Source organism: Eumetopias jubatus, unplaced genomic scaffold (genome assembly GCF_037043125.1).
Source record: "Eumetopias jubatus isolate StellerSeaLion01/CBP00866 unplaced genomic scaffold, mEumJub1_p1.0 scaffold_7, whole genome shotgun sequence".
NCBI lineage: Eukaryota > Metazoa > Chordata > Mammalia > Carnivora > Otariidae > Eumetopias > Eumetopias jubatus.
Window position 1 is genome coordinate 79,470,206 of NW_028274813.1, and position 27,049 is coordinate 79,497,254.

Genomic DNA, 27,049 nt, shown 5'->3' on the forward strand with positions numbered 1-27,049 from the left:
TTTTATTTATTTATTTGACAGAGAGAGACACAGCGAGAGAGGGAACACAAGCAGGGGGAGTGGGAGAGGGAGAAGCAGGCTTCCCGCCGAGCAGGGAGCCTGGTGAGGGGCATGAACTGAGCCGAAGGCAGAGGCTTAACGACTGAGCCACCCAGGTGCCCCAACACCAAGGAAAGTTATATGAGAACATGGAAATGTCATGACTTTTGTCATAGTATTTTTAGCTTAACGGATTTTAATTGTCAAAGTTAAGACTGTCATATTTCAATGATTATTATTGTCAAAGATGTATGACTGCACCTCAACAAATTATTCAAACAAGAACTTCCTCATTAAAGAAAAAAAAGAACTTCCTCATTAAAAAATAATTAAAAAAAATCTTTTGTCAATGATGTTGTAAGCATGCCTCCTGAGGAAATACCAGAGAATTAATACCCAAAACTTCCCTTCAAGACCTTCACAGCTATTTGAAGCCACTTACCTCCTAGGGTTCCTTAATCTTACCTCCCTGGCATCAAAGAACTACAAAAAAAAAAAAAAACAAAAAACAAAAAACAAACAAAAAAACCCACACACACACAAAAAAAGATCATCTAAGAAGCTACAAAATCTTTGCTTAATACAAAAGCGATGCACATTTACGAGAAGATAGATGTTAGCTGAACCTACTGGTGCTGATCATTTCACAGTATATGTAAGTGGAACCATCATGTTGTATGCCTTAAACTTATACAGTGACATATGCCAATTATTTCTCAGTAAAATGGGGGAAAAGGGAAAAAAGAAAATGTTTTAAAAGGGCTTAGCATCAGTTGGTATATAGTGAATAGTAAATAAGTGATAACAAAATAAATTAGATGTAATATGCTGGTGAGCTCCATGAGGGCAAGAATTATGTCTCCTCCACCTATAAAATCACCAACTTCTAGCCCATATACATTCTCAATAAACAGATGTTACTTATAGAATGTGGAAAAAAAGAAGCTATGCACAGAAAGTTTTCTGCTCTAAAATTTTCTTTCCCCTTGAAAATGTCTTCTTCGCCTCGAAAGAAATCTCTATTCTGGTTTGTAAGCCATTTAAAGACTTCTTTATTGATACCATTGTACGGAATCCTATTTTTCCTTTTTACGATTTATTTTGAACTATTTTAATAATAGATGGCATCTACTGTGTGTGCCAGCACTATGCCGAGGGCTCAGCATGTAGCATTTCATGAATTCTCATGACTCTATAAGATCTATAGACCACTGCCCGCATTTTACAGATGAGGAAACTAAAGGATAAAGGGGTTAAGTAATCTGCTGCAGGTCAAACACCTGATCGATGATGAAACAAGGATTTTAACCCCACAGAGTCTGGTTCCGGAGCCTGAGCGCTTACCTACCATGCCATTTTACCATTCGAGCTTGACTCAATATCCAGTCAGATTACACCACATTTGCTTCTCCTTTGTGAGGAGGTTATTCAGCTTGAGGATATGCATTTCTTTGCTGTTTTTCTCTCCTAATGCATTTACACTGGTTGTTCTAACCAGCAGAGAAAACCAGTCTTGCCACTTGTGATGAGCTTTAGCAGTGAAGCATATGCATTGAAGAGCTGGTTATCATGGTTTAAAAAAAAAAAAAAAGGTCTTAACTCAATGACTGATTATTTAGGTGCTTCTGAGGGCTAACTGTAAGAAAAAAACGACTCGGTGTCATAAACTCCACTCTTTTCCTGCAATCATATTTGATTTGGTTGTATCATCACTGTTTGCATAGTCCCTAGTGTAAATACACTGGAAAAGCCCATTACGATTATTTCTAACATTGGCTGCTAAGATAAAACAATCTTTAATTCCCTTAATTATCTCCTAAACTTCCTTTTTGCTTATTTGTTCTAAAATTGCTAACTGATCTTAACAGGTCTGTTTTTATAGCTTCTTGCTCTTGTCAGGTGCATGGGGCCATGCTCTATTGCTTATTACTCTAGATGTAGATGTTATGTTACAGTGCTTCTTAACTACCCCGACCTTGCTTGGCCTTTGTACTTCAAGAGGTGCATGAGAAGCAGAACTAGAACAGCAAGTCATCCATGATTTTGTGATTTGTGTGCTTTCTGGACTATTCTAACTCTTTGGGTACAAGCCTCACAGCACACAAGCCTAAAGTCCTGGCCTTAATCAGAGAAGTGGGTATTATTTCCAAGGAGAGCTGACTGAATGAGGTTTGGGAACTGTTCTCTGATCCCCGTGCTTCTTTGCTGAGAGCTCTCAGGGCCTGGAGAAAGAGCTCATAGTCCACTGTTACGACGTCTCTTAGGCATCACTTAGCACTTAAGGACAGTGATTGTGAAGGCCTTTGAAATGAGGCTGGTAGCTTTCTCTGTTTCAAAGCTGACTGCATCAAGGTATTGGACAGTTTTGAAATGTACTCAAGTTGCCGGTGTTCTCTTTTAAACGTCTTTGTGAAATCCCCAGGAATCCGATCCCTATATGAAATTCTTGGTAGTCTTTTCGAGCCATTTGCTGTATTATCCTCATGAGTCACACCTTATTATCAAAGTTACAGTAGCCGTTAACTAAGAATTGGACCTTGGGGCAGGATTCTAGGGTTTTTCAAAAGGAAGTGTGAAAATTAGGAAGATGGAATTATTTTGTAGAGACAGAAGTGTCAATGTTTATGCCATATTACAGAAAGTCTACTGAGCGATAGACTGTCCCATCCTAACCCTGGGCATTCTGCAGCAAATATGGCTCAAATAATATGAGAAACGAGACACCTAAACTATCACACTGACAGAACTCCTCGTACGTGCCTTCGGGCTCAATGGAATTCAGAAAACAAGGGTGCTCTTTCCAGGTTTCTACCAGGTGTCTGATTGTGAGAAATGCTCCCCTTTAGATACAGAGCTTTTTCACTCTTGAAGTATAAGGACTACATCAAAAAGTACAGGTAAGGGATGATAGGGAACAGTACGTTCAAAAAGAGCAAGATCAAATGTCAGTGCTGATCTCCATGAAGACTTCATTTCTCTCAAACACTCCCACCACCACCTTTCTCAACTTGCCCCATGTGTATAAAAATTACGATTCTAAAGCAATATGAACTGCATTAAGGACCACTGACTATGTAGTGGTTCCATTTGGTCATCCGCGCATTATCAAATAATGTGCAGGGCGAATAAGTTTCCTGCAGTTAACACAGAACGTATTTATTTTTCCGAATTTAGACCCCCGATAGCTTGTGCGGGGAACATAAAACAGAATATAGATGTGAACGTATATTCTATGTATTTACACTTTGTGGCTCGTATCAACATATATTCACATACACATCCCTGTCAGGAGCTTATAGCCTTTATCCCAAGTTTTTGGTCTAAAGGGTATCTTTAAATTGTACATAGTTCCAATCTTTAGAAGAAAATTAAAGTGAATTCAAGTCTGTATTGTCTATCCTTTCTTTCTGCCTTTCTTTTCAGGTTAGCAGTTTATTTCTGCATTAATCACCCTGACAGAAGCAAGGCAACTCAATTTTCTGCTTCTGTAGGTAGGCACATCACTTTCTGTACAACACTAGGCATGAAAAGGGCTGCAGCTAAGCTTTGGTTACTGGTGTAATTGAAATGCTATCCACACTATAGGGTGCATTAAAGTCAGATAACGGCAGTTCCTGTGGCCAATTTAAGTAGCTTGACTTCCCTGGGAAAAAAAAAAATTGCCTGACAGATAAGGCAGACAAACTGGCTAATTCTCCAAGCATGTCTCTCATTGTGATCCTAGAAAAATGAGAAAAAAATGAATCACAGAACCACAAAATCAATTGACCCTCGGGTAGCTCATCAGGCAGCGAGCCTGATAAACCTAAAAGCTTTGTTAATGTCTGCCTGCCTGTATCCCACAGATAGAGCACTTTGTAAATGAACCTGCTTTGATAAATATATTAAGGAAAGCTGTGAATAAAGGCAGAGACTTCTCATTTGTAAATACAACCTCTGCTACATGGAATTAGAATGATAAAATGGAGTTCCATGTAATTAAGTTTGTATAAGGCCTGAAATCCGTGCAAATACTTTCCCTGAATTTTGAAAGGGAACTGTCAGTTCAATTAATCTGAACATCACCCCAAGAATGTACTGAACAAAATTAAGCTGCTGATAAAACCTGGGCCAGTATTTTGATAAGTAATTCCTATATCATTTCTTGGCCACTGTGATCATTTTATTTAATCCTCTGCCCCTCCTTTTCCTCAGTTACCCTCTAAGCCACATACAAAGGGTGATGGTCCATGCACCCACACAGGAGTAATCTGTCAAATCGCAAAGCTCAAAATGGGAAAATCTTTTTCCCCCTTGTGTTAAAAAAAAAATAGGGTAAATAAATTTCTATTAGGAAATGCTAAAAAGCCTGCATCTATATCACCCCTCAAAGCCTAGACAAAAGAAACCTTCCCAGAGCTGATAACTCCATAGGAGGACTACACAAAAAAACCCCACAGTAACTGTTTTCAATAGGAATGACCTGAACAGAATTTGTGGTTTGACTGGAGAATTCTGAAGCATCAGAGATGGGAAAAGTGAGGTGGAGAGGAAGAGAGAGAGAGAGAAAGAGGGATACATCTTAAAACCACCATTTACCTTTTCATCCCCTACACACTACTTTCACACCTCAGGGTAGAAAGACAGACGTTATCCTCCTCAATTTCATTTGTTTCAGAACCAAAAGAGAAAACAATTATTTAGAAATCTTATTTTAGCCATGGGAGAAAGACATTGATTTTCGGGTCACTCACCAGTTGTTTACTTGGAGAATTGTAAGTCCTGTGTCTTGCGCTAACTGTTTCTTCTGCTCTTCGGAAGGGTACGGATGCTAATGAAAAAACAAATGTTTTAAAAGATGTATCAGAAGTTAAGAAAGAGTCACTTACTTCTAAGAATGAAACCACCGTTTGTGATTTCTTTAGTCTATGGTTTGATTTTCCTAATCGAGGCTTTTTTTTTTTTTAATCATGTGTAGAAAAATATAGGCAGGGACAAGAATCCAGAACCCTGCATTAGCCGCCCCCTTGAGTTCCTGCCACACTTTGGAGGGCTGGCAGCAAAAAGCAAAGTGTTTCAGTTATTCAATTTCTTCAGCCGGTCAAAGCACTTTTGTGATGGTATCAGATTTTTGGTTATCTGCAATCACTTCAGTTACACTAGGAGAACTAGTTTCAGGGCCATTTTACTCTACTGCCTCGAAAACCTATGTGAAGCCCTTATCCTATGTCATCTTTGTGAGATGGCCAAATATAATCATTATTTCCTAGTTAATCTGAGGTTATTGACAGAAGTTTGGAAAGCGAGATAGTAGGTCATCACTACTATTCTTAGAAGCCACAGCAACTGATCCAATTGTAACAGAGTTTACTGACTGTATTTATGTTGACTCCTTTAAAGGACAGTGGGAGATGCACTCATTTTTATTGGTTACTGCTCTGTTAACACAATGGGTCACACACGATGACCACACATCAAAAGGAGTCAATCACGTGCAAGGCTTCACATAGAAATTTTACATTTGACCTTATGGTATGGAAATCAGCAAATGAAGCCATGGGTTTCCATGCTTTTTCATTCTTTACTCCCCATCACAGCTCACCATTTGTACTGAACCACCCTCCCATCATTGACCACTTTCCTCTATCATTCTGAATTCAAGGATTGTTATTTTAGAATCACACACTCATTTCAGAGACACTGTAGTTGCACGTACATAATTATAAAACATGTCTCTAGAGAGGTCCCTGCTCTAAATTCACTGGTCTTCTTAAACAGAAAAAAGTAAACTTTTATCCAGCATGTCAAAGTCATTCATAAACTAGGAAGCCTTTCATATGATTTCCCATCAACATTATTAAACAGTGATGTTAGGAACAACAGAGTATTCCATTCAGAGCATTCTAATCATCCCAGTGTTGGAGAGAATGCGTGTTTTTCAATCATCTAAAATTTTATTTTTCAGGTATTTCATCTTCTATAATAGTGTGCATTATCCAAAATGTGCACAATTACTTATTAGCAAACCCAAATGCCATTAGGTTAAACAAAATCCCCTGTACAGCAAAAGGGGTTAACCAGATTTGTATTAATATAGAAGCCAGGCTTTTAATATTCTGCAAATGTTAACAAAGAAAGATGATAATGTTGAGTTAATATGGGTTAAGCATAAAATGAAAATAAATTTTTCTGATTGCGAGGTGTTGACACTTTTTTGGCTAGGGCCTCCAGCCTGTTCCTGAAAGCTGTGTAATTACAGAAGGCTTTTCCCCTCCTTCCCCCTCCTGCTTCGAGCCTACCCACATTAGTAATGACCCCTTCACTGCTTCAAAAACCACTAATGGTCTTCAGCACGGACAAGAAAAATGAACAGGATAAATTGGAATCCACAGTCAGTAATTTGCATCCTATGAGGCTGCTTTGGCCACTCACACTCATTCCTGGCCATCAATCCTTGCCTGTCAGGTACGGCACTTTGCCGCCACGACAAATACTCCTCCTAACACTCTGATTCGTCCAAACAACGTAATTGTCCTCTATTCTCCTTTTGGTAATGGAGATAATGAATGACTGCCCAAACAAGAAGGATTGCTCATCACAGATGCCTGGGTGGTTTCAAACTGGAAAAGGCCTAGGGTACAAATTTTAATTGACTGAAAACAGTGGTTGGGGGGAAATGACCAAAAACAGTCCGCAGATCCTTCTGGTCATAGTATTTTCTTGCCAAATTCAAGGGAGGAGCACCTTTTGACTTTTTGTTCCTCTTAAGATTTTGAAAGCTGAGGTTTATTAGGTTATTGTCCCTATATGGAAGTGATGGAAGATTGATCGGAAACCTGCAAATAACAAAAAGGAAAACAGGGACCCATGGCAAGAGCGCATTGATATGCATCAGTAACGTCATCCAGTGTGTTTCTTTACGCAGTGTTTTCTGTTTGGTGTGTTCAGTCTTGCTCACTGTTGGATGCACTTGCTCAAGGCAGGTCTAACAAAACATGGGTGTTGTGTGTGTGTGTGTGTGTGTGTGTGTGAAAAAGAGGGACAGAGGCAGACACACACACACGGAAGGTTTAGATGAAATAAAGGTCTAGGTTGTTAAGGAAGTAGAAGCATAGAAAGCTGATGTGAGTGGAGAGCCAATTCCTTGAAGTAGGACTGTAAATTCTGATCAAATAATAAGAATTCTTTCCAGTGTTTTATTAGAAATTTAGTCAAATGACCACAAAATTACATAAACAGTACATTTTATCTTGGGAATCCCTGAGCCGTACTTTCATTCCACTATGAGAAGCAGTTGCAAATTCCATCCTCAATCATTAAAAAAATTGGGACCTTACCAAAATTCACCTTGCACAGATGGCTTTTTTTTTAATTAATAGGGAAGACCATAATAACTTTAACTTATTTAAATAATGTTCTGTGGTTTTTGAACATTCGTGATTCTATGCCCCTTTTATACATGGAGTGGACTGTGTATCTGAAAATGTTCTGGCCGTCAGCCACTATATTTCTAAAATTTAAAAAGGGATGGAAAACAATCAGCTTTCAGAGGAACTGGAACCATGGCAATGTGTTTTGGATTAATTTACAAATACATGTATATATTTAAGGCCTAAGTGTAGAACCAGAGAATTTCTACTACATGGTCTATCATACACATTCTTCTACTTTATTAGAACAGACATCATATTGAAACAATAAACATGGGAAGCCTTCACTTCTTCTTTGATGTATATTATTAAATGTCTGACTGGCTCAAATTTAAAATAAACTTTGGTATGTTTGCACCTGAAAACTGGAAGTGGACCACAAGTAATAATTTGTTGTCAGTTTCCATATTCTTGGACTAAAGCTAGAGTTTAGTCTGTTCACTGTTGGGGGCCAACCCACTCTGGTCCAGTGGCCCAGAGGTGGCTCAATTTACTTTTAAGAATGCACACCATAACATAATAGTGACGATGATTCCCTTCATCAAGAAAGAACCAGTGTAGGTCAAAGTTTTTCACATCCCAAAATAGTTCTAAAGCCACTGTTGAACAGAAGTGAGTCACAAGGATCTCCTTACTTTGAATGTCAACTGACAACTCTTTAAAAAGTTAATAAGACATGTATGGCTCACAACCCAGTGTAGATAGAAAATATGTGTAATTGACTTCGTTTTTTCCTAAAGACTCATTTGAAAGTAAGATATTATCTTTCTTCAAGATACTAACCTTAATTAGACTTTCTCCCCCTCTCTTCTTTGGAGGTTAACCTGGTTTATCAAGTACATGGAAATGGATCTACAGTATCCTTGGAATACATCAGTGAAACAGTTTTTGGATGAAACCACTTAATAATAATCTTCTTTTGTGATTAATCCTTCTCCAATAATGTCCAAACTGGAAATGATTTATCATGAATTTTATTCCATGTCGAAAGGATTTGCACCGATGTCTAAGAATACTTCAAGTGATATTTCTAGTCATCTCATGAATGAGAAATACAGGATAAATGAAAACGGTAGGATTTGGAAGGGTGAAAAATTATAAATAACTAATCTATAAACTTAATCATAGTTAATAAAATGTGAGGCTCTCATGAAAAAGTTTTTCCCAGATGTTGTTGAGTGAAAAAAAAGCAAATTGTAGAACATGTATTGTGAATTTTTGTAAAATAGATAAATAGATTAATTATATATGTATATATCTGTCCCTGTACTGCAAGAAAACATCTGGAAAAACACACACTAATAATGATTTATGTTATTTATGTAGGGTATGGGGTAGAGGCTTTTACTATTTGTTTATAGATACCTATACCGTCTCTGTGTGTACTGCTTCAAACAATGGTTTTAAAGGCTATTAATTTTTAAATTATAACTAATTTATTGTAATTGCAATTAATTCATACACTTCATATTTTTAAAATACCATAGTAATTTAACATTTTTATAAAGTTAGATATTCTTTTGTTATGGTAATTCTCTGACTGGATAATTTTTAAAAGCAGGATATCTCTAGGACCAGCCCTGCCTCTTAAGTTATTTCCCTACCCAGTGAGTTTGAATCACTTACTGGCCTATGAAGCTTACTAGATGGAGCTCTTGAAGAACAATGTCCAATTTGTCAAATGACTTCTGTGATGATGTAATGTAACCATTAAGACAAACAATGGAGTAATTTGTTGGGCAAATTAGTTTGAGCAAACACTTGGAAACTGATCACTATGGTGACTGCTTCCCTTTCCTCAATCCCCTCCAAGACACTATTTGCTCTGTAGAGTTCATCCAGGTGACTGAGATTTTGATGATGCCACTCATATATGGAAACCTCTAAGCACTTTTCTGGAGGTGGACAATAAAACTGCATTGGGTAGGGTGCCTGGGTAGATCAGTTGGTTAAGCATCTGCCTTCAACTCAGGTCATGATCCCAGGGTTCTGGGATGGAGTCCCACATCCGGCTCCCTACTCAGCAGGGAGTCTGCTTCTCTCTCTGCCTCTGCCCCTTCCCCCCTGCTTCAGTGCTCTCTCTCTCTCAAAATAAATAAACAAAATCTTAAAAAAAATTAAATTAAAAACTGCATTGGGTAAATATCCCTTATTACTCTAGGACTATGCTTACTGAACTGGGGTACATGCAAAGGTGTTAAAAACTTAACCCCTGAATAAATAAATGCATTTTCTGGAATGTCAAAGTTATTCAGTGGCGATTAATTCAACATCTTTTTCTTATATAAACAAAAATTCCTATGCTATGACTAGAACATGTGCAACAAATAACATTTTCACATAAAACAAGAAACAAGATATTTAAAACCCATCACATCTTCACAGTTGAAGGTAATCTCCTTTCCACTAAATTCATATTGCAATTTACTTGGTATTTATAATTTTAGCCTTTCATTGTCATTTATATAGTTTGTTTTCATTAAGTATAACTTTCTGAGGGTAAAGCTCTAGGGTTTTTTAAACTTTTGTAATTCTCCCCAACTCCATCTGAGTATCTCTAAATATTGTAGGAAAAATGGAAAAAAAAACCCAAACAAACTAAAAAACTAGACAAGTTCTCAGTCAAGCTGTTCTGTTGCCTTGAACAAGACTGGGCCTGGAATCCAGTCTCTGTAAGGTAAAATGAAGAGGTTAACAAAGCTCTGTATGGGTTGTGGAGTATCTATAGAGATTATAATAAAGTTTGTGATGGTTAATTGTGAATCGCAGTGATTCTCTCTCTCTCTCTTTCTCTCAAATTGTCTTGAGTTTCTAATCACTACCTCAGGATGCAGTACAAACCCTTCACTCTTCCACTGCCAAACTCACTTCCTGTTTCTACCCTAAGCACTTCTACAGGAAACATGATGTATCTCTCACTTTGTGTTACTATTTGTAAATGTCTGCATTTTCTGCGTGTCCCCTTATCTCTGTCCTGAGTTCTTGAGGTCAGAACCACAAAAGAGTAGAAGAAAAAGGTCTTTAGATAGAACTATGGTCTGGAACCCAACTTATGTAGATGACAAAACCAAGACTCATAGGCTTGAGTAACATACGCCCAGTCATAGAAACCGGCAGTGGTAAGAGATGAGATAACCACCTGGTCTCTTGACATTTAGTGAAGGTTTTCCCCATTAACATTAACATTTCTCACTGAAGTATCTTTCCCTTTTCTTTTGGTAATAGTACCCTGATTTTACTTTAGGAATGTGTTCAGGGGTGGCCAACTGACCAGGCTTGGTCAATCGACATAGTTAGCCATTCTGGCTGTGCTGAGAATGAAACCCAAGTTAGGGTAATGGGAGTCAGAAGGACTGTCAGTCAAAGGCATTCTCTCTTCACAGGGGTTACTCAGTCAGTAGAATATGTGCCTGGAGTTGCTGGTGCCATTGTTGCCACCAAAATGGAAAAGCCTGACTGAGGATATAGCCCATGCAGACAAAAGCAGAGCCAATGAAGAATAGATTCCTGACATTATTTCTGCACTTGGATACAGCTTTACCTAAAACCAGCTCTTTTTACCTATCAGTTACTTGAGCCAATAAATTAGTCTTGACTCATACACATGGCATGACTTAGATTACGTGGAATCTTCTGAGCTTATTCCTTTACCCCCTCCAGCTAAAAATGATTATTTGTTGTTAAAAACAAAACAAAACAAAAAGAATAGAAGGAAGGAGGAGGAAGAAGAGGAAAGAAATGAACCATTTTGCTTTCATCTATCCCTGCAGACTCTGATCAAACATAACAAAAATCTTGAGGATTGGGATTTTTTAAAAAAGTTTATCAGAGTTGTGTTCCCAATAAATTAAAAAATGACCTCACTGGGAAGACAGAGGTTTAAGCATGCAATGTATATAAAACCCAGAATTTTTTAAAATCTAAATTAGAAAAGCAAAGTATAAGGTAGAATTCTTATGGTGTTTCTTAAAATGACCAGAGAGTAAGTTTCAGTATGTTTCTTGTGTCCAGTTGAAACTCTTAAGGGAAATGATAGAAATTTACTCATCAAAATACCTAAGATTCAAAAACCTTACAGAAACCAAAGGCTGTGATAATGCAAAATGACACAACTTTTGCAATCCTCCAGCTAATTTGGGGTTATTTTATTTCAGTAAAATTCCCAGCTGACGAAGGAGAGTGGGTTTTACACCATTCCCTTCCATTTCCATGATTCTGGCATGTCCATCATGGCCAGTCCACTGAATCCAGTGGAAAATCCTCTCCAGCAGAAGTAGTCACTCTCCTTAAAAATTTCACAGCGCTTTCTCTCCTTCTCTCTTGCATTTTTATTTGATCCACACTGTTTATTAATGTATATCTGTGCACTTGTATTATACCCTTCACTGCACTGCAAGTCATTTGAGGACAGAGGTCAAGATTAAAAGCACTTAGCAACAGTGTATCCCACATAATAGGTGCTCAATACATCTTTGTCTATGCTACGTATATGAAGCATAAATACTCAGATAAAAATGGAAAGATTCAGTCATTTAACTGTTTTAACAACACAATATTTGGATATTTGAAAACATCCACTAAATTTTTCACTTTCATCCAGATGTTTGGTGTCATGGAAACCCAGATTTCAGATTTAGATTAATTAGTTGGGGTTTGTTTTGTTTTTTTTTTATGCTACATGTATATTTGGGATGAAGAAAATGTGTCTATTTCAGGAGATTCACTTCCATTTGAGTTCACATTGAAGTAAATAGATTGAATTATAATAATCACGTTTTAAAATTCACAAAAGGTTTGCGAGATTTTTTAATAATAGCCAGATCCTAAGAGATTACCATGTTTGGCTGATATTTAGAACCATGGTAGGAAGGCCTCATTAAAAAGAGCAAAAAGAAAAGCACTCTCTCTCTGGTAGATAAGCTAAAGAAATACTGAATGAGCCTGATGGATTATCATCCAGAGATTTTAAGAACAGTTATTAAATTTATTACTATCAAGATATAGATAAAATAAAAAAAATGAAGAAGGAATTTCTTATGAAACCAAAGTTAATGACTGAAAGAATAAAAAACAAGTGTCTTGGAACAAAGAAGTAACACTTTTTGCATCTTCAAGAGGAAATGTTACACATACATATTCTAATGGTATAGAGGGAGTTTGTATGCGCAGGAGTGATGAAATTAAGTGGTTAGATACCACCAATACCCATTCTACTTCTTTTTTTTTAATTTTTTTATTTTTAAAGATTTTTATTTTTACATTATCTCTACACCCAGCCTGGGGCTTGAACTTAAAACCCCCAAATCAAGAGTTGCCTGCTCTCCCGACTCAGCCAGCCAGGTTCCACCCCCTTCCCCCCTTTCAATTTCCAAATTTCCAAAAAGATATAAAAAGTGTTAGGAAAATGTACTATAAAACATTTGCAGATAGGAGTCAGAATTTTAAGCACAATGGATATAATTATTTTCCTATTGACTGAGACTTTAAAGCTGAGCTCAGTTTTATTTTGAAAATAACAGAAAAATATTCCTAAGGCTAGAGAAAGATAATTTTTATTTAACATTTGTTAGGACGCTCCCATGAGCTGCTCGGTCATGCGTATTATGCTGCTTACATGGCTAATGGGTAATCTTACCAAATGAGCCAAAGGCCACAAATAAGGCCTTGACTCATTTAACAATCATTTCACATTTCCACACTATGACCAAATCAATATTTTATGGGACTACTCAGTTCTATAGCCAGACCACTTTTCCAAAAAATTGAATTTTGTGCTTATTTATTTTATGGATCATTTGTTGAAATAGATTTCAAAACAGATTTGGGCTATTTAGATTTTTCAGTGAACTGATAAAGAAAAACTTACAGACTCAGAGTTTTAGAACTAGAAAGGACATTAGAGTCATCTCATTCAAACTTTCTTATTTTGTGTCTAACAAAACTGAGGTCAACTTAGGAGAAAGGGACTCGCCTAAACCTTGTTGGACTGGCCACCTCCCTTTTTTTAAGATGTCCCTGGTTTCCCCAGCAAGAAGAAATTTCATGCTTACATAATCTCAAAGAACATTTCATACAGAATATCTTATTTCTACCTAGGAATTGTGGATATCAATAGCAAGATTTTATCCTGTAAATTACTTAACACCCATTTCTACATGTTCTTATGTCACCCTACACATCCCCCTTACGCCACGCCACTGAATTGCAAATACTTGGTTACTTGTCTACCTCTCTTATTAGACTCTACGCCCCTTGAGAGCAGAGACCAGCTATGCACATTTGACTTCCAGAATCTAGTTCGGAGCCCAGCATGCAAGAGGCATCAATAACTACATGTTGAATTAATCAAGTTTGAGAATGCAAACAAATAAATTCTTTGCAACCTAAAAAGACTATTTTGAACTGAGAGAGAAGTTGGTGGAGACGAGAGGTGGATAGCAAATGAGAAGGGAGATTTAAGGAAGGAGACATGCAAAGAGGCAAATAATACTAACGTTTTATGGCATCACACATGAAACAGCAAAAACCAGCTCTTATTTAAAACAAGAGTAAAGGGGCGCCTGGGTGGCTCAGTTGGTTGAGCGACTGCCTTCAGTTCAGGTCATGATCTCAGGGTCGTGGGATTGAGCCCCACATCGGGCTCCCTGCTTGACGGGAAGCCTGCTTCTCCCTTTCCCACTCCCCCTGCTTGTGTTCCCTCTCTCTCTCTCTCTCTCTCTCTCTGTGTAAAATAAATAAATAAAATCTTTTAATAAATAAATAAATAAATAAAACAAGAGTAAAATTTTATATATATAGAGAACAGGGTAGAAATTGGCAAATTCAGATGGTGACACTGAGAAGCTGTAGAAAAGAAATACGTGCATGGGACTTTTCATTAGCATTTAATATCTCTTCTTGTTAAAGAGGCTAAGGGGTTGCTTTAAAACAAGGATCTGAAGGTCGTGGTAGAGAGTTATATAATGTCTAGACAACAGAGATACTTGTATCTAATCTTAGGACAACAATCCTACTTAAGGAGTCCAGACACAGTGGGTATGAGACTGAGTTAGAAGGAAATGAGGATTAGTGATTAGTCCATTGCATTTCTTTAATAACATGAAAAAAATGGATAAAGAAGTGAGTTACATATTAAAGAATTATTAAGCAAGTTTACAAACTATTAAAAACAATTCCAGTATGTTTAGTCTAATTTTCTTTGCATGGACGATGCTATAAATAATTTTGTTGGATTTACCTTAAGAATGTACTGAAAGTCCAATGTGACAAGAGAAAGCTACTATAGATTTAAAGAGGAAGTTGTTGTTTAAAGAAACGGAGGGTTATCTTTTTTTCAAAAAAGGTTATTATCTCTAGAGTAAGCAATGGAAATGTTGTGGATATTATCTTCTTGCTCATCTCAGAGTACAGGATAAGAGAATGGGGTTAATGATAAGTTAAAAAGTCATAAAAATAAAAAGAAAGTAGCTGTAAAGGAATGACTTCTTATGATGGGCAGTAGTGGTTAAAAAAGAGAACCTTAGTAGTGAATGGCCATTTCTTGCACCAGATTATGGAGAAGGTTTCAATCAGGGTGGCAATGAGGAATCAGACCTCCTGAATAAGAGTTAATTCTTTCATTTTTACAGTGCACCAAGATAAAAACATAATGTGTAGAACACTGGCATTAGAAACTTGGTTCAGAGGTTCCAAGCTGGCTTGTTTTTCTGTTATACAGAGCTGCTTTTTGCATATAAATGAGCACTGGATACAACTATATACTTAGATGTATACTCTAAAAATGGGGGGGAGGGGCAGGTGGGCTAAAAAAAAAAAAAAAAGCCACCTGACTTTTTTGCCTGTTTAATTATAATCCCATGTTCTTAAAATGTTTTAGAATTTATATGATTTTAAAAAACATGGGAGAAAGATCAGTCCAGAGAATATGACAAAGTCAAAGATATTACCCAAGTGTTTACCATAGTTATCCACTATACTAGTAAATAAAGCAACCAACACGTACCATAGTAAGAAAACTATTAATGGGCCATCAAAAAAGATCAGTTACCAGTATTTATTTTGGAATTCCCCAGAGTTTTATCTTATCAAGTTGTTTTTCCTTCCCTTTTTTGAAGCAGCCTGTTTAGTGAAAGTTAACTGAATCAAGATGGAGACAGAACAAGGGACTGTCACAACACTGATCTTTGTGCATACACTGCCCATGACTATTTCACCTAAACTTTCAAACACACAAATACTTGACATATAAAGTGTTTCTAAGCAGATGAAAACAATCACGCTGTGAGTTTCCAATTCCTGTTTAGAGCAAATCAATTCATCAGTAACTAGCATACCTTTAAAATGTCTTTAAACATACTTATGAATATGTTTCTTCTGGTAATTATAGAAGATCATCAACTATCTAATCTATGTCCTAACCAAACAAAATGAGAAAATATACATGTAAATAAAAATACATGTTTTCATGACTCTGGATATTTATTGACTAAACATTTACTCATTCAAGATAAAAGTGATTAAGTACTGAAATATCAAGCCATTCGATAGTATTTCACCTTTTACCACCATAATTAAATGCTACGCTGAGTAAATCCAAATGAATTAGAAACTTGTGGACTAAAAGAAAATATAGACACAAAAATAAAAAGGTTTCATGACAAAAGAATAAGAATATATGCTAATATATATTTACAGCTTACTTAAATATTATATGTGGCTACTTTCTTCCTAACTTGGACAGCAAATCAGAAGATATTGAGAAAAGGTTACTCTTGGCTTAGGTAGCCAAGCTGACCTCAGCAGAAAGTGTTTTTCTAATTACCTTTCTACCATGTTTCATCTGCTTATCAACCTGGATAAAAGAGAGGAATAATGAGGAACATAGTAAAAATATGAATATGTGAAATTACCAAATTGGCTATATATTTTCTAATCTATTAAGTGATAAGATTTTATAGAAAGCGATAGCTACCTCTTATTCCTTCTGTTTGTATATCAGAAGTCTATACATTCTTAGAAACAAATAATTCTGGTTTTTGCATGAAAATATTTCTTACAAGGATTTAAGAAGCCCTGAAAATGGTTGTCTCCACAAAAACTGGACTTTAAAAGGACAACCCTTTAATGTAGCTGAATTCAAGTAGTATGAACCAGTATGGCCAGCGTCTGTTCTAATTAGTTGAGCATTTTTTCTGATTGTTGACTGGTCAATAGTTTGGATATCGCCCTTGACTTTTCTACATGATGGACAGAGTCCTCTAACATTTCTGATACCTGCTTGGTATGTTGTATCTTTGGCAGATGAACTTAAGTTTGACCCATATTCCACTATAATACATAGAGTGTAAATATTTTATTTTATTTTTTTAAGAGCATAACTATTTTATCACAAGGTGAGTTGACCATAGGCTTTCATTTGAAACAGGGTAGTTTGAGGTAAAGTCTGAAGGTACCTTCACTACTCGTGTGTTCCAGATGAAATCATATGCATTATTTAAATATCTAAAAAATTTAAATTCTCCTATTTGAGTAATTGGAAATATACCCCCATAGCAACATAAGCTGAGTGGGTTTAGTTTTCTAAGAAGTTAAAACACTTAAGGATTGCCACATGGCAAGAAATAAGCTGCAAATGGCCTTTAGATTCTAGCAGAAAATCATTAAGAAAATCCAAGGTTATTATTCTTACATATATACCATGAAACTCTTGATTACACTTTATCTAAATAAGAATATTTTCTTAAGAAAAGAGAGAAGAGAGGGCAAGAGGTAAACAGGAGGAACCAAAAATTATCTCAAAGAGGGCAAAAGTATGCTTAGAAATCACCATCCAACTCACAACTCTGCATCCCCATGTAAGACCATGACTTGGATTTGGCCTGGATATTGGAGAAATCTAGACTAAAGAACTCTCCTTTGAACAGTCCCAGCTGATAATCAGTATCCATTTAGCATCACATCTGACCTGGCAGAAACTAAAGACTTTTCAATTCAGCTATTTGGACATTTAAAATTTTCAGAGAGTGTACACTACAAGAAAGAAATTCAGGGAAAAAATATATAAACCACTACTTTATAAGGTCTTCATCTTTTTTCTAACCTACCCAGTCAATTTTGAAATGGCCTGATAATACTGTTATAAAGAATGTATAAACCTATGTGCAATTTGATAAGAGTGATCTTTGTACCATTCTATAAACAATAATGGATAGCTGTCAGGTTCTGGATTAGACATCTAAGAAGTCGGGTGTCTAGAGCAATGGAAAAACAGAGATTGAGATTGGTATTTTGACATTTCACTGGTTATGTTCTCTTTTCTTTTTCTTGAGCTCCTGAATCCATTCTCCCTTTTCATTTAAAGTGACTGACGTCCCGACAATGTTACAGAACCTAGAACCACTCCCTGGGGACATTAACTTTTTTTATCTCCTTGGATATTTGGGAATACAATTTATAGCAAGTATAAATACTGTAAGTTGAATTGCTAAGGGAGTTTGCTCTTTGTTAAAGTTCTTTCATAAGATAAATAATGTTCTTGCAAAGCAATTAATACCACCAGTGGAGTAATGCTCCTCTTTTTATGAACAAATTTAGATGTTTACAAGAAATGCCAGGTGGAAACTTCTGATGAATTTATTAATAAGCACTTGGATTTGCACTTGTTTTGTTCACTGCTATATGCCTAGCTGGTAGGAAAGTACTTGGGAGAGTAGTATAAGCTCAATAAATAAATGGGAAATGAATACATGAATGAGCACTTTCAAGGCCTGACCCGAGACTGAAGCATGGAGTGTCTCATTTCAAGTGCACAAGGGAAGCTGGAGAAATATCAGTGTTTAGGCTTTTACTTTCTCACGTTAGTAGTTAGAACCACTCAGTTGGGAGGAGGCTAATGGCAAGGGGATGGGAAGTTTCTGCGTGTTACAGATTTAAAAGCATCCTTTCTATCAATTTGTTTACACTATTGAAAATCAAAATTGTTTTTATTCCGCAAGGAATTAGATATTTCTAGGCCCATATTGACTAAGATATAGGGGGGAAAAACCCATTAAAAGCCCCACAGAACTTATAACAATAGTCTAGGTAGAAGTATATGACTGTTATACCAAGGCAGTAACACTTTCCATGATTTAATACCCTAGTGGATAAACATTTAAATTTAAAGTGTAGATACATTTTGGAAACACTCAACTAACTCAGGAAACACATGTGCTTTGGTGCCATCGGGTCATACTTCAGGTGGAGCCCTGGGAAATTTTTTGGAAAGTACTGGTAGAAATAGGTTGGAAGGAGGGAGAGAGAGCACATAAATCCATTAGCAATTGCATTTATAGCTCTTCCCATCTGTCATTTTCAAAGCATTTTTCTATTATTAGCCGCTGAAGTTGTAAGTACACATGGCTTACATCCATTGTCTCCTCTCACTTGGTAAAGATAAAGAAGTGAACGCAGAAAGCATAAGTGACTTAACACTTGTTTGTGATCCGGGTAGAAATAAATAAATGCAAAGACGTAAGCCACGAGTTCTCAATTTCCTTCTTTGTGCTGAAAATCTATGAGGCCAACTTTTTCCTAGGAATAACTTTTTACCTTTTAATAGCATCTTCACTCCTATTCTCCATAACCATTAGGGAGAAAGCATAGGATATGAAAACATGGTTAGAGTTACCTATTATAATCCTTTGCATTGGAGATTTGATTATGCCAACTCAAGGCAAGAAAGGCCAACTCATAGAAAGAAAGAATCACGCGATGTTAGCAAGACTTGATGAATTATACAAGGTCTACAGTTACCTTCAAAATCACGTGACACAGTGGATTTCTATGGTCTTCGTTTTAGTTTGACCTAAGCAAAGTGATTCGGTAGTTTTAACAAAACTCATACCTCCCAATCTCTCCAGAACGTAAGTGATATTACAGTGCCTGCTCTTGGCTGAGACAAACAAGTGGCCCATATCATTTAACAGAATCGTCTGAAGAAGTTAATAGCCGTAACTTTAGGATGAGTATGACAGTCCTAAATAGTTCTCTCATTAGATCAGTTATTTTAAACTTTAAAATACATATGTGCCTCCCACTGGAACATATATTTGAAAAAGACAACTAGAAAACTTTAACTGAATGAATCTTGTCCCTACCCAGGCTGTCCCTGCACCTGTGCAAGAGAGCTGGGAATCTGGAAGCTTCTGGTGGCTAAAGTCTGAAACATGCTTCTAGAATGACCAAAAGACTAACTAGCCACTCAAATGAGAAAAAGGTTTGGCAAGTCCAAAGGAAAAGAAACTTACAATTATTCACCCACCAAAATTAAAAAACAAAACAAAACAAAAACAAACAAACTTATACAGAAATTCAGGACACATCTCACAAGGGGAAGAAGAAACTAAAAAATTTAAGAGACAAAGCCAGCCTATACAAATTAGAATAGTATATGCACAAATCTCTGGAGAAACTCTATTATATCACAATTAATGCAGAGACTGCAATCAAGCCAGGCTAATTTCAATAGATTCCAAGTTTTGAATAGTTCCTAGACTATCCAAGTGGGAATTTGGCCAGGATGCTGGGGTTAATAATTCATTTTGAGAGAGGCTAATTCTTTGGGAAGCAGCCCACTCTGCAGGAGGAAGCATTTGGCCCATGTGAGCAAATTTGCTCTTCAAGATCACCCTTTATTAGCTCCACAAGATACCTTTCTTTTTTTAGAGTGGGGGGGGTGGGGGGCAGGGGTCCGTTTACTTTCTCATACATATAGAAATATTTATCATGTTTCCAATAAATATATATTAAAGTCAGAGAAACTGTTCAAGCATATACATTGAATGTTTGGGTTCTTAACGAACAATTTTCATACCAACTTTCAAGTACTATGATCTGAGTACAGGGTCGTCAGAGGAGTAGTGTGGCAAAATGTATGGGCTCTGGAATCAGACAGTCCTGGCTTTTAATCTTGGCTCCAAACTGTGAAACTTTGAAGAGGCTACTGAATCACACTAGGATTCAGGTTCTTCGCTCATAAAATAGAAAAATTAATGGTGCCTACCTCATAGTGGTCTTATGAGGTTTAAATAAGTCATTTGTTAATTGAACAAACAATTATTGAGTGCCAGAAACTGTTACTGGCCCTGAGAATACAGTAGTAAGCAGATGAGACAAATCTGTGACCTCATGGAATTTATACTCTGATAAGAGATATAGGCAATAAACAACAACAACAACCACACACACAATCTGCCTGGGGCTAAGTTTTATAAAGAAAAACTTGATTAAGGTCATTTCTGAACTGAGATAGAAAGTGACTAGGGATGCTGATCTTTTCTGTAGAGTAGTCAGGGAGAGCATTTTGAGAAGGTAACATTTGAGCAGAACTTGAGTGAAGTCCAAGCTAGCCAGGAGGCCGGAAAGCCAGGAGATCAGAGTCCTAAAGCAGGTGAGCGGAGCTGTGTGGAAGGATAGGGCCAGAGAAGCAGCCAGTGCCAGACCATCTCAGGTCTTACGGGTCATCTTAAAGGACTCAAGTACTAACCTAGCATCTGGCACGTAATTAAGCACATAACATAATAGCTATTCATTCATATTATTCATAAATAGAGTCACAAGTCAGAATCCTTTGTTTCCATTGCTCTGCTACGTGGTTGGATGTTTTCTCCATTAATCCTCTCATCCTAACATAGCTGATTCCTAACTAATACCTTCACCCAGTTTAAACGCTCATGAGTATCACCAGTGTTTGTAAATGCAAACGTTTTCTGTGATGTGTGATTATTCAGCATCTTCTTTGTCTGTTAATGGGTCTTAAAAGTGATGGGTTCTTTCAAAGGCGTTTTGGTTAAGGTGAGCAGAGGTACCCAAAAAATAATGGGACATATTAAGTAAGGAGATAAAGTAATACAGTATCCTTTTTGTTTTCCCCAGGAACACCAGAATTTGGGTGTCACTCTCTACTTAGCTGTTTTGGAAGGAAATCTTTCACTGGTTTTCATGTCTCTAAATCTGACTACAATCAAGCCCCAGCAATTACCACCAGCACCCACATGAGATACTGCATGAATCATTCCTACCTTTCCCAAAACTTGCATGGCTCCATGTCATCAGAAACCAGATTCTTGGGGTGCCTGGGTGGCTCAGTCGGTTAAGCATCTGACTCTTGATTTTGGCTCAGTTCCTGGTCTCAGGGTTGTGAGATCGAGCCCCATGTTGGCTCCATGCTGGGCGTGGAGCCTGCTTAAGATTCTCTCTCCCCTCCTCCCTCTCTCCTTCCTTAAAAAAACCCAAAAAACAAACAAAAAATTCTTGGCCTGCCTTTGAAGGTCTTTTACATTCTGGGCCCAACCTATCTTCCCAAACTTACATCCCTCTACTCTTGAACACATATGTAAAATCCTAAACGAACCATACCGGCTTCTCTGTCCATTTTATTCCTGTACTATTGCCATCAAAATATTTGCCATCTTGCAGATAGTTCAAATGCTCTCCCTTATTTCAGGCTGTCTTCTGATTTTTATATACATGGAGGTCTATGTTTCTCAGCCCCTCTGTACCTCTCTTCCCCATGAATTGGGCAGGGCCATGCTCCTAGTTCAAGACAAATGAATGTGATTGAGGGGACACAGGCTCTTTGGGGGCTAAAGAATTCACTTGCTGATGTAAATTCCCCAGGTCCTTTCTCTTGCTGCAGATGGGGGTACTTGGTGAGATGAGATGCCACAAAATGGAAGGACCTTTACAGGCTGAGCTTGCATATGGAGGACAGCTGCCTCAGAGAGTAGCACCAACCCCTCACAGACTTTGTGTGCCCAAGAAACAAATTCTTATGTTAAGCCACTGAGATTCTGGTGCTATTTGTTGACGCAGCATAACATAGCCTATTCTGACTGATATACCATTATTTAAGATCTTCTTTGATCACTACTTTGAAGTGATTCTTCCTCTCTTAAAAAATCATATGGAAAAATTTTTATTGTTGTTTTAGATGCTGGTAAATAATTTCTTTGTAGGAAGAATCAACTCTACTGAAAAGGATCTTTGATAAACTCGGGATAGTTAGGAAATGGAGGCTGAAATAAATCCCACAGGCCAGGGTTCTGGTGGCCGGGAACTACTCAGCCTAATAAAGGGCTGACAAGCTGTGTTGAGAGCTGCCTAGGAGAAGAGATGGAGAGATGAGTAAGGTTAAGAGGGGATACTTGCAGATGATATGGGTTTAAAGGGAAGTTTCCAAGTGACATGTGTGCTTTGTGATGTGACAGCTCCCCATGTCACGGCAAATCTTTAGTAAAACTAGAAAATTCAAAAACTCCTCATGCGGTTCAATTTCTTCAAGAAGCTGATGAGGTGACTGAATTTTGCATCAAGATGGCGTAGGGTTAAAACAGTCGCTTGAATGATCAAAGGAATCAGCTGAAATCTGGGTTACACTTCACTTATTAATGAAGCAAGGAGGAGAGATCATATACCACCTTGGATATAGATGCTGGGGGGTCCTGATTCCCCAGTAAGAGAGTAAGATTCTCAACAGACGGAACCATATTTCACACATCTCTTCATTCTGCATGTGCTTAACCCAGAACTCTATAGTGGAGGACCCCAGTCAAAATGGACCAAGTGAACAGATGACTGGTACAGATCAAAACCAGTCCCCTTCATTTTGTTTAACTTACTCTTCTATTTCACTTTTCCGCTAGAGACATTTTCAGAATATTCTATGCTATTTCAGTCATTTTAGTTTGTAAGTGGTAGCAAATATTTTAAGTCCTCATCAGCACAACCTTGCTAATTAGCCACTGCTACATTTATTCTCTTAATCTGCACTCTTAGCTGCATTTAATGATCCGAATTTTGTCAGCATGAAGAGAAAGGGCTTCCACAAAGGGTGAGAATTGAGAGGAAATGTAGATAAAAATGAATTTCACTATCTCACTTCCAGTTTATCTTCTCTGTCATCAACATTAAAGTCCTGTTTTTGTCTCTTCAGAAAACCACATGACATTTGAGAATCTTCTCCTCTACTGCACAAATTTCAGAACCATCTGGAATACCTTCCTCCCTTCCTTCTCTCCACCTCCCTGATCGTCCATCCTTTTCTTCCAATACGAAAGTGGTTTTTTTTTCTCCTTATTTGGCTTTCTCTTCTTGTGCTTCTGAGCTCTTTAATTTTATCTTAATTCTTTGGCTACTTTGGTATCATCTATGGGAAGACAAACTTACACATACACATGAGAGTTTGAAATAAATAATACTTGGAGATAAATCCTCTGTAGTATATATCAAAATCAACTTTTCTGACTTTTAATTCCAAATATTAATGAGAAGTTAAAAGGGCAAAGACAGTCAAGTTGGTACATTCCAGGACATGAAGAAGAGCTAACATAACACATATGTAACTATTTTTAAGTATGTTTGGGCTCTCCATCAGGAAGACTTGTATCTGCATAAAAAAATTAGTAAATTAAACTCACACCTATAATCTTCGAAGATCTTCTCATAATGAAACCAGCTTCTTACAACATAATACTTGAGAACATTTGTTAATTTGGCCTATTTTTGCAAAAAAGAAAAGTATAGATTAAAAAAAAGATACATAGCCCTCTTCACGTATTTCTTTTACTTGTCAGAGCTGATGAATTTAAGATTATTGACAGAGACTATAATAATAATCTACATATATACCCAGTCAAGTTTTACAAAGAATGAGCGCCTGGTTAAAATCCTTGAATATAATAATAGCTTCATTTCAAAGAGCAAACACGTGTGTGTGTCTGTCACACACACGCATGCGCACCCCCGCACACACACACACACACACACACATTCTCACTGCAGTAAATTAGAGATGCTCACAATGTAACAAATATGGATTTCAACATGCCCTTTGCTACTCAAATTAGTGGAAGCGTCTGCATTACCGCCCCCAACATAGTGCAAGGCAAGTGATTCCCTGCCCAGACAAGGGGCTTCTGACACTTGTCTTTATTGCCCCGTCATAAATTCATAAAGGGATGTCTGCTGCAACCAATTGGCAAGTTCACTGCATAAACATCAACACCAATTTAATGACTTGTGTACACATCGTAAACTAGAGAATCTTTATACAAAGAAATCAGATAAATCAAACATGAGCTGAGGCTTGGGGAAAGCAATTAAAGCTTTGAGTTAAGGTGGCTGTAGGAGGGCACTGTATCACATCGGAGCAGATAATAGAAAATGTGTTAACGCCGCCACAGTATGTGTAATTAAATTAATTAGTAATAGTAAATGTGTTTAAAGCAACATCTCATCAACAGATCAGAGAAATAGACAAGAGCAGATAAATAGATAAGAGACATTTAAAAATTTAAATTTCCCATTTTATGTGTTCAAAGATAGGCAAAATAGCAAACAAATAAACAAACAAACAAAACCCTGAAACTTCCTAAGAAGTTGATAAAAATAAAACAGGGAGGGGATGTAAAGTTGATTTACTTGCCTCCGGCTAGTAATGGAAAAAAGAAATAGTCAGAACATAAAAACCTCTTTGGCCATATTTCATTTCCTATAGCATATTGAAGTGTTTTGGTGCCAACCCATTTCATTCAAATACCTCAAAGGCTGGTATAAAGTACCTTTAAGGTACATTGTTTTCTGAGCAAGTATTTGCAGTCAATCCCTAAGAAATGCTTGAGCATCACCTGGTAATACAAATTTTAAAATTATTTTTAAAACATCCAAGGAGATTTTGCTGAACAAAAATTAGATTGCTTATATGCCAAAGCTCCTCATCAGCTGAAAGCTGGAAGCTAAATTTGGCCATAAGAAACTGGCTTGGAACTTTAGAAGTTCTGGGGCCAGATTCAGCCCCGTATTACTTGCATGGCTTGTTACATAGAAAAAAAATAGGTCTGTTCCAGTGATAGCAAGACTTCCATTTATTCATCTCAAAAGCAATAAGATCCTAGAATGGAGCCTCCATAACACAAAATGCTTTTAAGTTCTCCCTGAGGGGAACACAATATACACAATTTATGTAAAAAGAAGAAAAATGAAAGCTAAGTATTCCAGTTAAGGGTCAGAAATCAATATTTCTTTAACAGCCTAAGCAACATGCATTACTCTCAATACAAATACTTAGGAGACTTTACATTCTCCATAAAGGGGGATTTCCACATAATTGGGGTTGAAAGTGGCAGAATATGCTCTCCCAACTTAGTTTCTATTGCCAAAAGATGAAAAAGAATATATTTGGACAGCACTGCACTGATCCTGTCATCCTTGCTTAAAACTTCTTACCTTAATGTCCTAAGTGTGGAGCAACAGGTAACTACATTTTAATACATCTCAATGGAATATGACAAAGACATTACAACATCAATATGAAGACCATACAGAAACAGGAAAAAAATCTGAACATAAAACTAACTCTACTGAGATAATGAGAATACGGCTTTTTTGGGGGGTGCCCAATTTTTTTTTCATGGTGCTGCATTATGTTATCAATGAAAAGTTTTTAAAAAGTAAACCTTCTATTCATTTCAGCAGCACGGAAAAGTTATGGTAAGATATAGTAGGTAGATAATGGACCTTAAGAAATAAAGTATAAGGACTGAATTTGTTAAAGTATATATACCCTAATTAGTTTCTGAGCATTCACTTTGGCCCTCCGCCAATCTGCTCTCCATACTGGAGTCAGAATCATCCCTGTGAAGGACGGATTTGATCTGTCACTCTATAGCTTGACATAATTCAATGGCTTTCCATTGCTTTCAGGCTAAAGATCAAAATGCTTTTCTGGTGCCTTCAAGTACCAGATGAGCTGGGTGGGAGCCTCCAGAGTCATGTTGCTCTATTGTCCAACTTCTTTCTCCCCTCCATCCACACAACCCTTCCATTTCCACAACTCTACATGCTTTCTCCTGCCACAGGACCTTTGCACACACATCTCTGACTTCTTCCCTTGTGCCCTGTCCTTCACCTCTCTAATGCAACATCTTCTTGCTTCAGATCTAATGTTAATTGATACTGACCTTTTTGGTCAGGTCAATTCCCTCTTAACATATTCTCTCAAAGCTCCCTAGTTTCTCCTTAGGGCACTTACCCCAACTGTCCTTTTACCAGTCTATAAGCACCACAAGGGCAGCATTTGCATCTATTTATTTATTTATTTATTTATTTTTTTTTTTGGTCCACCATTCTACCTTCAGTGCCTGTCACAGAGAGTGGTTCATAAAGGAAGTGCTTGATAAATACCTGTGGGATGAATGAGTGAGTGAATGAATGTCAAGGTATAATTAAGCTTCTTAAAAAAGCCCACAAAAGCAACCTCAAGGCCTTTCTAAGTGTCTTGAAATTAAGTAATAATTCAGAGACTATATCAATACAGGCACTGCTCGATGGATAAGATCGAATGATTCAATTGTGGTTGGTGAGGCCCAGCTGAAGACTGAAGGACAATCATCAAATAGCCCTTCTGCTCCACACAGGATCCTTACAAAATGGCACGAGAGCACATCTGCCAGATCTTTTGCTTGCGCATGGCTCCCTTCCTTACTTAGCCAAGCTGACTCAGAAGTTAAACCTCTTAGAAGGATGAGTTATCCACTTACTGGGTTTTTAAATAAAGAAGCCTA

General features: G+C 37.2%; 1 protein-coding gene across 16 annotated transcripts in view; it reads right to left on the bottom strand.

Annotated features, from left to right (window-relative positions):
* MEIS2 (Meis homeobox 2) overlaps nucleotides 1-27,049 on the bottom strand; it is a 202,021-nt gene that overhangs the window by 53,461 nt on the left and 121,511 nt on the right. For all 16 annotated transcript variants that reach the window (XM_028119465.2, XM_028119463.2, XM_088025087.1 and 13 more), the window contains one exon: nucleotides 4,773-4,849. In XM_028119465.2, the coding sequence (XP_027975266.1) occupies nucleotides 4,773-4,849 (77 nt within the window). The remainder of the gene's footprint in view (nucleotides 1-4,772; nucleotides 4,850-27,049) is intronic.